Below are 14716 nucleotides of genomic sequence, written 5' to 3'. Positions count from 1 at the left end.
CTGCCCACCAAATACCACTGTAGTCTCATGGAACTGCCACTGCAGACTGTGAAAAAATCCAACAGATTTTAATAGGCTTTGGATCAGGCCTGCATTAATTTTTGATCCCTCTTAAATATAATTTCTTGAATGTTTCATTCTTTTGCTTCTATGTTTCACTAAGAAAACACATAACACCAGTACCAGACTCCTTTGAAAGCTTAATGCTAGCAAAATTGTGAAGACTGTGTACTCTGATCATTGCTCTGCTCTGCTGGAAGTGTCTGTGTTACCATGTGTCACACTGTTACATCTTGTATGGTTTCACTGTCTAACAAAAAGAATTTTTTAATGAATTTTGGGGGAATGTCACTTTGAGGATATTCACACATTTATGTGAGAGTTATGTTGTTTGTGTGCAGTGACCATAACATGGAATATAACACTTTTCTCTAAACATACAATTTATCTATCCATTAAGCCTTCTTACTATACAAGGCAAGAGCCAGGTAGCAAAATACAGAATTATTTGCTCCCTTAAATGGTTGTTAGGTGTCATCTATCACATTCAAGCTAAAAGATAGAAATAATAAATTTTACCTTTCATTGCAGTAAAAGGGTTTTGTTAGAATAAAGATCTCATTTATTGACCTTTGTTGTTATGTTTCAAAAAGAGCACTGACTTTGATAAGTAACAAATCATAACTGGTTTTGACCAGTTCTGGTCTTAGGATCTTATATATATTTTTACTGTGGTGATATTTTTCGCCTCTAATGACATTAAATGTGACCAGAGTGACCTTCTAGTGCTACTGATTTGATACATTTACAACATGTTTTATACCAAGAAAATGTTATTAGAGACGTACTTCTGACTTTGTACTGATACTGGTTTTGTCCCACTGATTGAAACACCAATAAAGGCTGGTTTCTTTTGTGTATTTAGCAAATTTCCTGATGGAGTTGGGACCACAGACACTCATAAGAAGTGGAACAATCTTCTGGGTGTTTTTTGCTCACTGTTGAGCACTATTTTTGGGAGAAGGTGTGTTTATTCTTTTGAAGTATAACACTTTCACCGTCTCCAGACCTTGCAGTCTCACAATGCTTGAAAAAGAGCCATCAAGGAGAATGTGTGATCAGAGTTCTTGTGCCTGTAATAACAATGCTGTTGCTAGTATTTAACTCTGGTACTCAAACACCTTTAGTACTTTTTTATTTAATAACTGATTATCTGACAGACCCCCTGCTAAAAGGGATATGAAAACTTGGATGGTCTTTGCAAAGATGAGCAATTAATTGCATTATATCGCAGATACTTTGAAAGTAGCTTTGAGAGCTACTTTCCAACCATTCTTCATTTTCTTTCCTTATTCAAGACTCAAAATAAGATGCAAAAGAAATGTCCTCATGGGACAATTTCTTTTTTTCTCTATCTACACATTGTCTATACAATGCCAGAAAAATGTCATTTTAAGGGGATGTTTTTAGATATATAGAATTGATTTGAAGTGGTAGTGATATTTCTTGCTTATGTGTAATGGACATATAAACATTTTCTCCTCTTCTTTTCCCCCTGCTTCTTCCCATTAAGCATTGTACTTCCTGAGAATGGCAGTAGTGTGGCTGTACAGCATGCTCCATAATAAGAAAGGAGGTGAAAGGATTTATCAAAAAAAGATAAATCTAGTTTTTGAAGCAAACCGTGTTGTTTTGGATAGCCAGTATCCAAACATGGACCATGTTGTGAGTTTAGGAAAACAGTATTTGGTCTCCCGCATAGGCCCTCAGCATTCAGCTTTGCTCTTCAGAGATTTAATGGGATTTAATTAAATGTCAGTTACACAGTGCCACTAAGCACAAAGACTTAGATACTTGTGTTAGAAAGCATGAAGGCAAAAATTTGTGATACTGAGCAAGGACTCCACACCACTTCCTTTCCCCATCTGCCCCTGTGCTTTCTCTAGTCAGTTTGTCATTCTGTAATTTTACTGAAATATTAAGGGAAAGATCCCAAATTGTTTGATAGGGAAAGAAGCAGAGCAAGGGGAAAAATACCCGCTTCTCTTCCTTGCCCTTCAGTAAGTGAAAAAAACTTCAGCTCCCCAGTCATTGGAACAATTCTTCTTTGTTCTTGTGTGGTTCAGTTTTGATTGCTGAACCACAACACAGTATGTGCATTCCTGAGAAGCAATCAGAAAGAAATGAGTGCAATTGTTAATACTTTCCTCTTACTTGTAATTGCTTACTAATTAGTTGTTTCTAATGCTATGATTGCCTGAATTTTTGTGCTTTGTTGAATTGTTTAATTCTATTAGGAAAGCCTCTAAGTGAAGAAATTTGATTCAAACTAGAAAATACTAGTGATAAAAAATGTTTCTTCACACATGCTCTGTAATTTTTCCCTAATAACCAAACTGTTATTGCTAAAAGCTATTGCTTTTTAATGAATGTTTTATTTGGTGACTTGCCTTAAAAACAGCTCTCTGAGCCTTGTAGAAATGGGACTTTGACCATTGTAACACATAAACAGGAACACCTTTATATTCTTTAGGATTAGTAAATTTTATTCCTCTCTGAATTTTCTGCCCACTTTCCTTATAAGATTAATTTTTAAAAATACTATCATGAAAAAAATACATTTATTTGTTTGGATCACCATAATCCCTTACAAAAAACTCCCATTAGTTACTTGAATAGGCACTTGAATGGTAGTTTAGCACTTTGAATGGTAGAAAGCTATGCCTAAGCAGTCTTCTTTAAAATGATACTAAATTATATTAACTCAGGAGAAGCTTTCATGAAAATTATCACAAAGTGCCTGCGCATCCTTGGAGTTTAAATATGTTACCAGTTGGACTGCATACAGCTAAAGAAGAAATTGAAAACTGTTTTTCCCTCTTTAGCCCCTGAATTGCCAATTCCCAAACCAGAGAGGTTGCTTAAGTAGAGCTATCATCCTTTGGAAACTGTGGATCAATGTGTTGGAAGCCAAACACTTTTACAGCGTCCCAGCACCTTGAGTTTTAAAATCCATCACATCTCTAAGGATGGAGTTACCCTCATATTCATCAGTTTTCTTAAAGAACTATTTCAGCTAAATCAGCACAGAAATAATTCCAAAACAGACTGATTAGGATGTAAGGATCTATAAAGGCATAAATATGCAGCATGAAGATGAACAAGTCAGTGTTTACCTAGCATTGAGCTTTTAAAGTGTCTCTTCCACTACAGAGTTCTTTTAATTAGCTGACAGATGCTTAATAGTCTGTGTCCTGGTGACTGGACTTCTCATGAAAATCTTTCCCCATCCAGATTTGTCACAGAAGGGGACCCCTGGTTGAAGACCCCTTTATTCCCTTCATATGGAAGGGTCTTCTGGTGATTATTCAGATTTAAAACTCCTCTCTTTCCTAGCAATTCCTTAATGCTTCCCTCAGCAGAGAAAGATTTGGGATCTTATTGTCACTTCATCAGTGTCTGCTTTCTCATGCTTTGGTAATGTAAATGGCTGAGTGTGAATCTTCCTGCCCAGACAGTAAATAAAGACTGTTAACCAACATAAGCCACCATAAGGCAAAAAACTGTAACCACCTGTTAAGCAATATTCAAACCTGAGTGTGAAGCTTTCTCATACACTGATTCTAATATTCTATACAGATTCACATAAAACAATGGTTTGTGCCATATACAGGTGGATTTAACTCTTCACTGCTTTTGCCAGAGATGTGACACAGTAATCAATCTATTTGGGATGGTAAAGGACTTGTGGATGATACCATAGTAGTATCTGTAGGGGATATGCTAGATGTGCATGCTTTGAAAGTTAGATCTGATTCTGGGATGTATTTGGACTTTTGTGAGCCTGTCTGCTAGTTCTCAGCCAAGTCAATTCTGCTGGTATCGTTGCCGTATATGAATATGTGGAAATGGAACAGTATCTAAAATCACTGTTTAACTATTCCAACAATCTCATGGCTTTGGGATTCTATTTGTTCTCCAGTGTCTCATCCCTTACTGGGACTTGTGTCAGCTAGTTGTCTTTTACCTGTTACCTCTTCCATTCAATAGGCTTAATGAGAACAATTAACAATGAATAGTATGTAATTTGCATTCTAGGTCTTTAAATGTTAAACTAGATCCTCAAAGCAAAATTAATAATCTTTGAACGATCATGGCAACTGGGAGAGGTACCTGAGGACTGGCAGAAAGTAAAGGTTGCTGTGACTTCAGAAAGAGCAAGAAGAAGGATGCAGGGAAGTACAGGCTGGTCAGCCTCATCTCAGTCCCTGGGAAGGTGATGGAGCAGCTAATCCTGGAAACCATTGCCAGACACATGAAGGACAAGAAGTTGATCAGGAACAGTCAGCATGGATTCACAAAGGGAAAGTCATGCTTGACCAACCTGATGACCTTCTATGATGAAATGACTAGCTTGGTAGACCAGGGGAGAGCAGTGGATATTGTCTACCTTGACATCAGTAAGGCTTTTGGCACTGTCTCCCATAAGATCGTTGCAGAGAAGCTGATGAAGTATGGGCTGGATGAGCAGACAGTGAGGTGGATTGAAAACTGTCTAAACTGCCAGGCCCAGGGGGTGGTGATCAGTGACAGGACATCTAGTTGGAGGCCAGCAACTAGCAGGGTAACTCAGGGGTCAATATTGGTTCCACTTATCACCTTCATTAATGGTCTGGATGATGCGGCAGAGTACTCCCAGAAAGTTTGCAGATGATGCAATACTGGGGGAAACAGCTGGTACACAGAGGGCTGTGTTGCCATCCAGCGGGACCTCAATAGGCTGGTTTCCTCCTTTCTGCTGAAGAATTGAAAGCACCAGGAGAGTCCTCTTGCAATATTCCTCACATTTCTTGAAACCAACCCTCTGTGTGAGATGCAGGTCACTTAGAGATCAAAAGCACACATAAGCTCCAGGGAATATTTGTATAAATTATTTGTTATCTATGCAAGGTACTTAGCATTTCCTCTTGACCAGCCCTAAACAGCTTCACACAAACCTTGAATCATAGAGGTTTTGTTTGTTTCTCTGCTTTCTGGAACTCATCTTGGCTGTTCTCACTCCAAACTGATTTCCATCCAGGCAAAAATCATTTTAAAAGATCAAAAATAATTTAAAAGATTTCTCTTTTTTTGTGAGGACAAAAAGTACCTGATCCTTTCACAAAGTGAAAAAACAAAGAAGAAAATACCCCCTCCTCCAGCCTTTCAGAAATGAATTCCTCTTGGGTATCAAATGTCCTTATATAACAGCATTAGTTAGAATTTGTTAAAAAAACATTTTTATACTTTTCCAGCCTTGACTTTTTTTTTCCTCAGTAGTACTCATAAGAGAAATTGAAGTAATTACATGAATTCTCATAAGCTACATCCTAAACAAAAGCATAAGGCCAGATATAAGTCTTTTTTTGCCTCAGCTAAGCTGACAAAAGACGTCTAGTGTTAAACCACATGTTTTGCTCCTACTGTTCATCTTTTTTTGGTAGCATTTGCCCTGAAGATATGAGACAATATATTCAAAGTGAGAACCCTCTTCAGTTTAAAAGACACATTCTGTATTCACATTGAACGTGGGAATTACAAAGGCAGAATGGGATGCATTTGTAGTCTTATTTGGATGCCAAAATTCAAATTGTTCTCCTGACTATGGCTTGTATCATAACACTGTTGCAGACTCTGATACAGACACAGTTCCAAAGATGTTGGTATTTTTTGAGTGAAGTTCTTATCTGCATGTTTTGCAGCTGATGTTTTCTAGATAAAGCAGCCTCAGAAGGGCAACATGAAAGGGAAATAGTGAAAAAGCACATAGCAAAAAGTGTAAATCTGAAACCATTTCCTCTTGCATAGACTTACTATATGGGCAGCTGACTTTATTCTGCTTAACAAGTTAGAATATGCTAAAGACAGACCATTCAGTTTACAGAAAGTGTGAATCTCATCAGCCATAAAGAAGAAAGACAATATATGAGATGCTTACCGGACAATATGAAACAAACAAACAAAAAAACCTAAACCACAAACATTTGCAATATTGTCCTTCAAAGCTCTGGTTGCTTGATTAGGTAAAATATAAAAGATCCATCCCAGCAAGGCACGCTGATGAAATTTGAGTAGTTTTGTACTCAGAGAATTAATATGAAGCAATCTACAAAGAGGGTATGGAAAAAAAAGGTTTTAATAGTTTGACTATCATCCAAAACCTGAAAATGCTCTCTTTCTGTACCTACATTTGGAAGCATAACGCCTTGCTTACTAAGTCTTATACTCTGATAACAGTAATTACTAGATCTCACATACCATACAATGTATCAAAACAGTTCAATCTTTTAGCAAGTGAATCTGCTTAATTTACTCATGTATAAACATTGCTTTAATATTAGGATAAATCCCTGAAACATTGTGCTTTAGTTTGTCTACCCACCCCAAAAAAAATTGAAGAAAATGCGGACTTTTCATTTCAGAATGAAACATTTCAGATTAATTCCAGTGACATTCCAGTTAAAAATTAAAAAAAAAAATCAGAAATATTTGTATATTTTCCAAAGAATTTGAGAAAAGTTTCATTTAAAAGTTTTGAAAATCAAAAGGTGGAGTTTCCAAATTTTTCTTTCAGTTATCACTTTTTATTTATAAAGTTGCTTTTGGATATTTGGATATTTTAAATTCTCTACTATAGTCTGTTTAGTATTGATGAAAAAAGTACTTGCTTTTTTTAGTATGTCCTTCCTCAAGATGAAACAGTAGAAAAAGAGTTATTAATTCTTTTGCGGACTTTGATTTTTTAATTTTTTTTTTTTTTTTTGTAAGCAGAACCTGTATCTTTCCCTTTTTTCAGAAAGCTTTTCTCCAGTAAAAAGCTGTTACAGCTAAATTTCTCATTGGCTGCCACCTTGCCTGTGCCTCAGAGGCTAGGGGAAACCTCCTGCAGGTTAATTCCTCTTACTGTTTTACTCATCCCATAGGGAAGAGGAGACTTAGTCAGTGTAAGTGTGGAAGCAGCTTTTGGCCCTGCACACCCATACGTGCTGGTCCAGAGCCTGACGTTACAGTCCCTGCAGACCCTAAGGGCTGGACCCTTAGCAAGGGCTTCTGTCATTTGAACTAAAGGAAAAATTCTCAACAGCATTAGGATGTCCTCCTCAAAATGTGTGAGCACTGAAGAGGGATAAAGTGCTTTACCGGTGGTTTTGACTGCTGGTCGACAGCAGAGCGATTGTACAAAAAACTGGTTTTGGAAGACAGTATGCTGCAATATTCATAGGGTTTTGAGCCTCATACCCCTTACACACTTCTCCTGGAAGAAGTTTAATTATTTTTTCCTCCTTTTCTTAAAAATTCTTGTACATATCCTGCCTTTCTAGTCCCCTTGTTCTTATTCCTGTCCTGTTTTGGGTGTTTATCCTATCTTACTTCCACTCTTTAGGCTTTCCCACTCTCTGTTTGTCCACAAAGTAACTCCTATTCTTTGGTTTTTTCTATCTGTCATAATCTCCAGCCCTTGTCAACCTTCCTAACATGAGGTTCTCCTATCACTTTCCCGTTCCTTGGCTACAGTCTCTTGACACAGCTACGTCCATTTTTCCCTCAAGCTCTTTGGTCAAGTTGTACATCACCTATTTTTCCTTCCAGTCACTCCAAGTACCACCTGGCCCAGGCACTTTGTTAGATTAGTGTTGGTCTCCTACGACAGCAGACCACTTTTTTTGCTTGAGTGGTCAATCTCCTCCATGGCTTCCCATCTCAGTCTCATCACCCTTGACACAAAAGTCAGAAGTCTTCTGCCCTCAACATTGCCCCTCTAGCTCCCTAGGATACTGACACTTTTTAAAGAAAAGATTTTTTATACCAAGGAAAGAAAACCTTTTTTTTTTTTCCCCTAGCTGTTTTGTTTTGTGGGTTTTTTTAAATATACCTACATTGCTCTTTTGGTGTTCTTCGCCAAAAACCAAACTCAGCCTGCCACTAATTTCAACACTGAAAGTTTCACCACAGGTAGTTAAATATGGTAACAAATGAATGGAATTAGAGTCTTAAGAAAGGAAGTACCAGGCAAACTTAATAAAAGTCATTACTACCGTCCTTATCTCTCCTGAGTTTCTTCCTTATCCTACGTTTTCCTGGTATTTTCTGAAGACAGATGATAAGTAACAGGCTATATGAACATTTGAATGTGACGTCAAAATGTTGCCCTCAACATAAGTATATATTAGCCAAACAATAGGGCTTACTTCACAAACACAGGTATCTCAGAAATAACAGATTCAAGCATGATCTTTAGCATTACACATTCCAAATACACATACATTTTAGATTTTTTTTTTCAAAATACTTATTTTCTGTGCCAATTTTTCAGATTTAGCACTACAGCCCATGCAATCAGTTTGTAGCTTTTGGCTAAGTTGCAAAAATCTGAAAGTTTGCCATTGCCCTTTCCCTCTGTGAATTTAGTGTCTTTTAACAACAGACCGTAAGTCAGATTTTCAAGTGAAATGATTGCAGTGGCCACCGCTACTAGTGATTTTAAAATTATGATCAGATAACACCTCTGGAAAATGCTGTGGTGTCAGGCATGCTATAATTACAATATATTACCATGTTTAAAATGCTCGTAAGTATGTAGCTGCATAAGCTAGTACGTATCAGGACTTTGTGAATGCATGTAAAGAAAAAGAGCTAAATTTTTGCATTCTGATAGCATGTAAAATACAGGGGGTATAATAATTTTTTTTTTTACTGTTAAGTAAACTATTTATTAGTATTTATTTGGGCTAGAAAGTGCATGATGCCCTACTTGCCTTCTTCATAAAGAAGACAGAGTTACTGACTTTTTTATTTTCATCTTTATATCCTTAAGAGGAATATACAGAAATAATTTCTACATAAACAGCGAAAGGTGAGATTTTAATTGGCAGCTTTCATCCTGTAAAGTATTTCTCTTTATCAAACTGGCACCTACTGGGATTAAACTTTAGGGGATTGTGTGTTTGTTTGGGTTTTTTTTAAAGAAGAACTGATTGAGAAATCTCTGACAAAGTACTTTGATAGGCATTGTTTTCGATCATAGCAGGTTTTGTGGCAATGTACTACTTTTAGTTAATTTTACTCACAACAAGTACTTTAGTTCAAGGATGGAGTAAGTTTATCCGTTGAAAAAATAACATATCCCAGAAACTTTCTGGTCTTGCCCAAGTGTCTTTGTAAAATGGCCAATGGTAGAGGACATAGCACATCCACACCATGCAACTGGTTCGTGGCTTGCCAGGCCTCGCAGGGGAACCTTGGTCTGTCACGTTTGGGCTGTGAGTTCTAGTCATGGGAGTTGCTTTCTGTGTTTTCCAAAGAAATCTCAGATTCATCTGACAGAGGAACATCAGAAATACTGAAAATTTGGGGGGAAAAATTGTTTCCATTCTTAGATTTAGTGGAAAAGCAGTAAGTCATTTGCAGAAGGATCTGATTTCCAACTCCATTTTCAAGTGTGCTTTATGGATAACAAAGATGTAACCTTTGCGCAAGTCAGGGAAGACGACGACAAAGGATAGTATAATTGGATCAAATACACCAGCATTTCCGACACACCACTCTGTGTTCCAACATTTACTGTGACATGGTAGTTGATAAATAAACCCTGCACCTCAGTTTATAACACAGGGAGCCCTGGAGTCCATCTCAGTTCAGAACTGTCACAGGGAACAGCTCTTTTTTTTTTAATATGGGATGAACAGCAGAGGAAAGAAAAAGTCATCAGAAAATCAATTGCATGAAAACTAACTCGTTTCAGATGCCAACATTCCTCCAATCATTTTCTCAAACACGTAACTGACTAATAGTTATCTTTTAAAATCTTGTCAACCTTAATCTCAGAGTGAAAAACTCAGCTTTTGGAATAAATTAGATCAATTCCATCTGTGGTAAAGTATGTGTTCTTGAAAGCTTTTAAAACATAATAGGAAGAAGTGTGACTACACAGGCTAGAGCTCAAAAATCAAAAGGGAGAAAACCTCCCTGATTGTGAAAGACTAGGAAAGAGGTACCGTCATTTATGATCCTTTTATTTGCTTAATTTGCTTGAAGCCTAATAAAATATGTCATTATCACTATTAGATGTGAGTCCTTCTGGATCTCCTCAATGTATCTGAAAGTGGCTGTGAAATATAAAATCAGAAAATATATGTGTGAATTTTGGGGGTTTCCATTCAGCTGTCCCAAAATGCAAATATTCTGGGAGAAGTAGGACTCTAACACTAGAGGAATAATGGATTTAAGTGTGAAATTGTCAATAATTTCTCATCTTGTGCTATAAAGATGTCTCATTGAGCCTTTTGACTAAAATCTTGTTGATATGTGGAACCTGGCTTGCACTAGGGATTTGTGCTGTTATAACTCACATAATGGGAATGAAATTATACAGATGTTTTCTGAAAGAACATGGAATGGACTCATGGCCCCAGTTTGGAAGCCATAAACATTAACCATCTCTTCCTTGTTTTCCTAGCTCCTGTCCGCTACTTTCAATGCGTCTTCCTAAATGGACCTAATGGATTTGGACTGCAGTTTCCCACTAATCCCCCTTCCAACAAGGAAGAAAAGACTCATTCAAAGACTTCCAAGAGAAAGACAAGGAAACCAGGGCAGTAGAGAGACTGAGTCCTGAGATCACTCACATATTGCACTTTATCTTTCTGCTGAGGTCCACAGTAGTTACAGTGGTACTTGTCATTGCAAGAATGTGATCCACTTGGACACATGTACCTGGAAAATGTTTCCATGGGGCAGAGGAAAAACAAGCAGTAATGAACCCTGTTTGAGAAAGGTAGAAATGTAAAAGTGCCCCATTTCTCATGGAAAGGCTGCAATGCTAACAAAGCATTGACCTGGTTGTGTGTGTGAGCGTGTGTGTGTGTGTTTTCCTGCCTCTTTTGCTCTTCTTGTTTTTCTTTACCTACCTGCTCAGCATTGAAGTGAGTCTGTTTTCCATTTAATCTTATCTAGGGAGTGAAAGGTTGAATGTAGCTCTTATATCAGCAAGATTGCAAAACTACCTGCGATCCTAAATCATTTCTTCTTAACGTTCAATCAAATTGCTGACAGGAAAAAGCCTCACTAAGTCATGAAAATGTGCTCTGTGACTGGTGCTATTTTTATGTCTCATTGACCAGTGTAGCCTGAAGCTCACACTTATTCGGAGCAGCTCAATATACTATCAGTAAGTTGCCTCCACACGTCATGTTAATGATGAATATTTCTATTTAACTTGAAGTAGTGAAAGCGCAGTCTGTTTGCCCTGCCTGTTTGTGAAATACAAACTCTTCACTTTCTAAAGCCCAAAGTGAGCAGAAAAAGTGAAGCAACATGGCAAAGGTGAGGAAAACCAGGGGTTTACCAACATGAATGTCCTAAGAAACAAGTGAAATAATTTTAGTACTTCTACTTTTCTTCTGTGGGTAAATCAGATTGACTTGCAGTGAAGACCATGTAAATGGAGAATATGCCAGCCAATCATTTGCCATTAGCATAAGTCAGATGAAAAGCTAGGATGTGAGATGCCACTTATGAAACTAAGGCAACCCAAATTTCCAATAGGTAAGCACGCCAGTTTGGTGCAATTTCAGATCGGTGAACAAAACAAACAAACAAACACACAAAGAAACCCAAACAGGAGCATATGAAATAATCCAGGTAGCTGATTTTACTAGATGAAACGAAAGGACTTCCTCACAGCACACTACTGTTGGTAGCTCATAAATGAGAAATGGAAGTAGATAAGCCAATCCTCAACATTCTTTTGTGCATTTCTGTAGGAATAATGGATTTGTTGCCTTAAGAAAGAGATGGGATGGCATTTGATCCATGTGAAGGCACATGACTGAAAACTGGCATCTCAATTGTCTGTACGTCTGGCAATGTAAATAATCATGTTTTTGCAAGCTGCTATTTGTTTGTATCTCCTTACTATATTTTTGCATTTAATCTGTGAAATGTACAGCAGTGATCTTAGTTATATAGTTATCTGGTGAAGCAGCATGATGCTCTTCGTACAACCTGGCTACTTGTAAAGTCTGATCACACCAGTAACTATATACTGCTTTTTTATTTTTAGCATAGTTCAAGATAACATCAGCCCTTTCCCTATCTCCTCTCCATGCTGATCCATTCTTACCTTAAGCAAATAATTTACTCACACAAGTTTTGGACAACTGAGTCTATGACAGGTTAATGCAATTCAGAAATATTTGCTGTTACACTGCTGGGTCAGGTTGGTACTCTCTGATTACTGGTCATGGCCGTACATGAACTGGGTTCTTGGTCTTAATGCGCTCTCATATTGCACAGGTCCTGTGCTGCAAAAACCGTCATTGCAAAAACAGTCTAGACAGTGGTTTCTGGAAAGAGGTAGGAACAGGTTCTGCCCTTGGAATAGCTCTTCCCACATAGGAGCACGCTGCAGATAAAAGTGTTCATGGTGAATGCCTCCACGGTCACCTGTGAAATCTGCTCAGGAGATAGAGCTACAAACAGAGAATATTTCATAGTAAAATGACAATCTTTAATTTTCTTTCAGTGGGCCTTTTTATATTTCCAGTGACTTCTTTTCCTTCCCAGTTTGTGATTTTGCCCTAGATTTTTACTGTGAAAACTGTCTTAAAATGAGATTATAACTTTGTGAAAATCAGTTATTTAATTCAAGACCTTCTCTAATTCCAATAATCAGGACAAAATTCTAATATACTATAAGCTGTTATTTTTTTCAGCTTCTTTTGGCAAAATACATTTTTTCATTACAGTTAGCCTTAATCCTTTCTTCCAATTTGAGTTGGGAGGTGACAAAAATATGTTCCAGATCTCATTTCCGTAGTGTTTCAATTAGATATCTGAAAGCTTTGGAAATATAAACAATTAATATCATTGAGTAAGTGATATAAAATCAGTCATTTTATTGTTGTTTCCTAATCTTAGTCACTGCCTCAAAGAACAGGAGTAACAGGTACACTCTCAAAGTGGCAAGCATTTTTCTCTTTAAATTCACCTGGAAACTTTGAAAAAAATACTTGAATTGCATGGGTTTTACTCAAATTAGCCTGAAATATTGCAAAATCATATGCTGATTGTTATCCATTTTGGAAAATAAAAAATATAAACCTTGTTCCCAGTGGCTGTGATATGTTTTCCTGTGAATCCAAAAGTGGAGGACAAGGGTTTACACATGTAAGTTTTCTATCCCTGCTAAGCATATACAGATCTTCTGAATATAAAGATGTGGCATTTCTTACAATTAGGCTAGAAAAATGAACCATTCAGCATTATATTTATTCCTAATGAGCTTTTTGCAATGCTTATCTTAGCTAGTCTTTTTATACACTTTGTGGATTACACTCTGACATACAAAAACCTAAGTGGTTGCTGCAGTCATTCAAGGTAGGACTTTGTCTTTACCAAAATCACGTATGTTCATCAAAGTGGTTATTTAAAATACAACTGCACAACCAATACAGACAAACCTGCAAAGTCCAATGACTAGTCTGTAGTCCAGACAATTGGGAAAATGACCACCAGGAAAATGAGAGAGTAAAAATAGTGAGATCCCCCCACCACCACCAAAGAAAATATAGCTCGCCTGTATCAGCAATTGCTAAAACAGGTGAGCTGGTGCATGAACCGGACTACAGCCTGAAGACAGCACGGCTGCAGTTCCACAGCTCTGCATTGGGGTTCAAGAGTCTTTTGCCCCATGGAGTTTGGTGACCATTCCCATGTGGGAGGTTTGTTGATCGGCAGTTTGGCTGTGCAGGTAGATGGGTATTTCTAATCCCTTCTCCTCGAAAATGCACCTTTCTCTGAAATGCTAAAATCCTGCTGAAGTCAACAGGAACAGTAAATTTCCAGCAGCTCTGAAAATCAAGACTTGACCAAGCCCAACAATATCAATTTTTCACTGCTCGGCCAAGAGTAGGTTGCCCACCCCAGAGCTGCCTGCTCTCGCTTGCACAGCCCACGGGCCCCGTCCACAGCCCTCAGCCCATGTTCAGTGTTTCACATTTCTACCCACGCCACCGCTGGAGTCTGATTTTGTCCATTATAAAACCTTCCAACGAGAGCTTTTCTGAACGGCTCATTTCTGTTGCTCCGGTTGCTGACACGATTTCCGAGGGAAGGTCGGAAAGTCTGTGTAAGAAGCTATTTTGGTGATTAACTGTGCCAGTGTACTTGGTGTAGGTGCCCAGGTGCTGGTGGGGGTTGGAGGGGGACCTCTGTGAGGAGAGGCCGGGGCTGCCTCGTGCCGGACACGGCCGGTTCCAGCCGGTTCCAGCCACAGGGCACGGCTGAGGCCTGCAGCCAAGATGGCGGCGCCTCAGGGAATGCGTGTGTGAGGAAGGGCAGACAATGCCACAGAGAGAGAGGAGGGTGGAAGAAAGAGAGAGAGAGAAGCAGCAGAGGGAGCACCAAGGTCGGAAGAGGAGGAGGAAGAGGAGGTGCACTGCGCCGGAGCAGAGATTGCCCTGCAGCCTGTGGAGGACCGATGCCAGAGCAGGCAAAAAGTGTGAGGAGGACAGAGCAGCAGAGAGGAACCATAACTGCTAGAGACTGGAGTGAAGGAGTGAACTTGAGCTTGGGAAAGGGGGGAGGAAAAGTGTTGATGTTCGTCTTTCTGTTTCCCACTATCCAAATTAGCAATTACATTTTTATGAGTTAATTTTCCCTGAGGTCGCTTTGTCCA

At 38.4% G+C, this 14716-nt stretch overlaps 1 protein-coding gene across 8 annotated transcripts in view; it reads left to right on the top strand.

Annotated features, from left to right (window-relative positions):
- The window catches only part of TRDN (triadin), a 239720-nt gene extending 226576 nt beyond the window's left edge, over positions 1–13144 (top strand). For all 8 annotated transcript variants that reach the window (XM_075046871.1, XM_075046868.1, XM_075046869.1 and 5 more), the window contains one exon: positions 10496–13144. In XM_075046871.1, coding sequence (XP_074902972.1) covers positions 10496–10638 — 143 coding nt within the window. In that variant the 3' untranslated portion in view covers positions 10639–13144. The remainder of the gene's footprint in view (positions 1–10495) is intronic.
- The last annotated feature ends 1572 nt before the right edge of the window (positions 13145–14716 follow it).

Source organism: Buteo buteo, chromosome 15 (genome assembly GCF_964188355.1).
Source record: "Buteo buteo chromosome 15, bButBut1.hap1.1, whole genome shotgun sequence".
Classification (NCBI taxonomy): Eukaryota; Metazoa; Chordata; class Aves; order Accipitriformes; family Accipitridae; genus Buteo; species Buteo buteo.
This window is presented reverse-complemented; position numbering and strand designations above follow the sequence as displayed.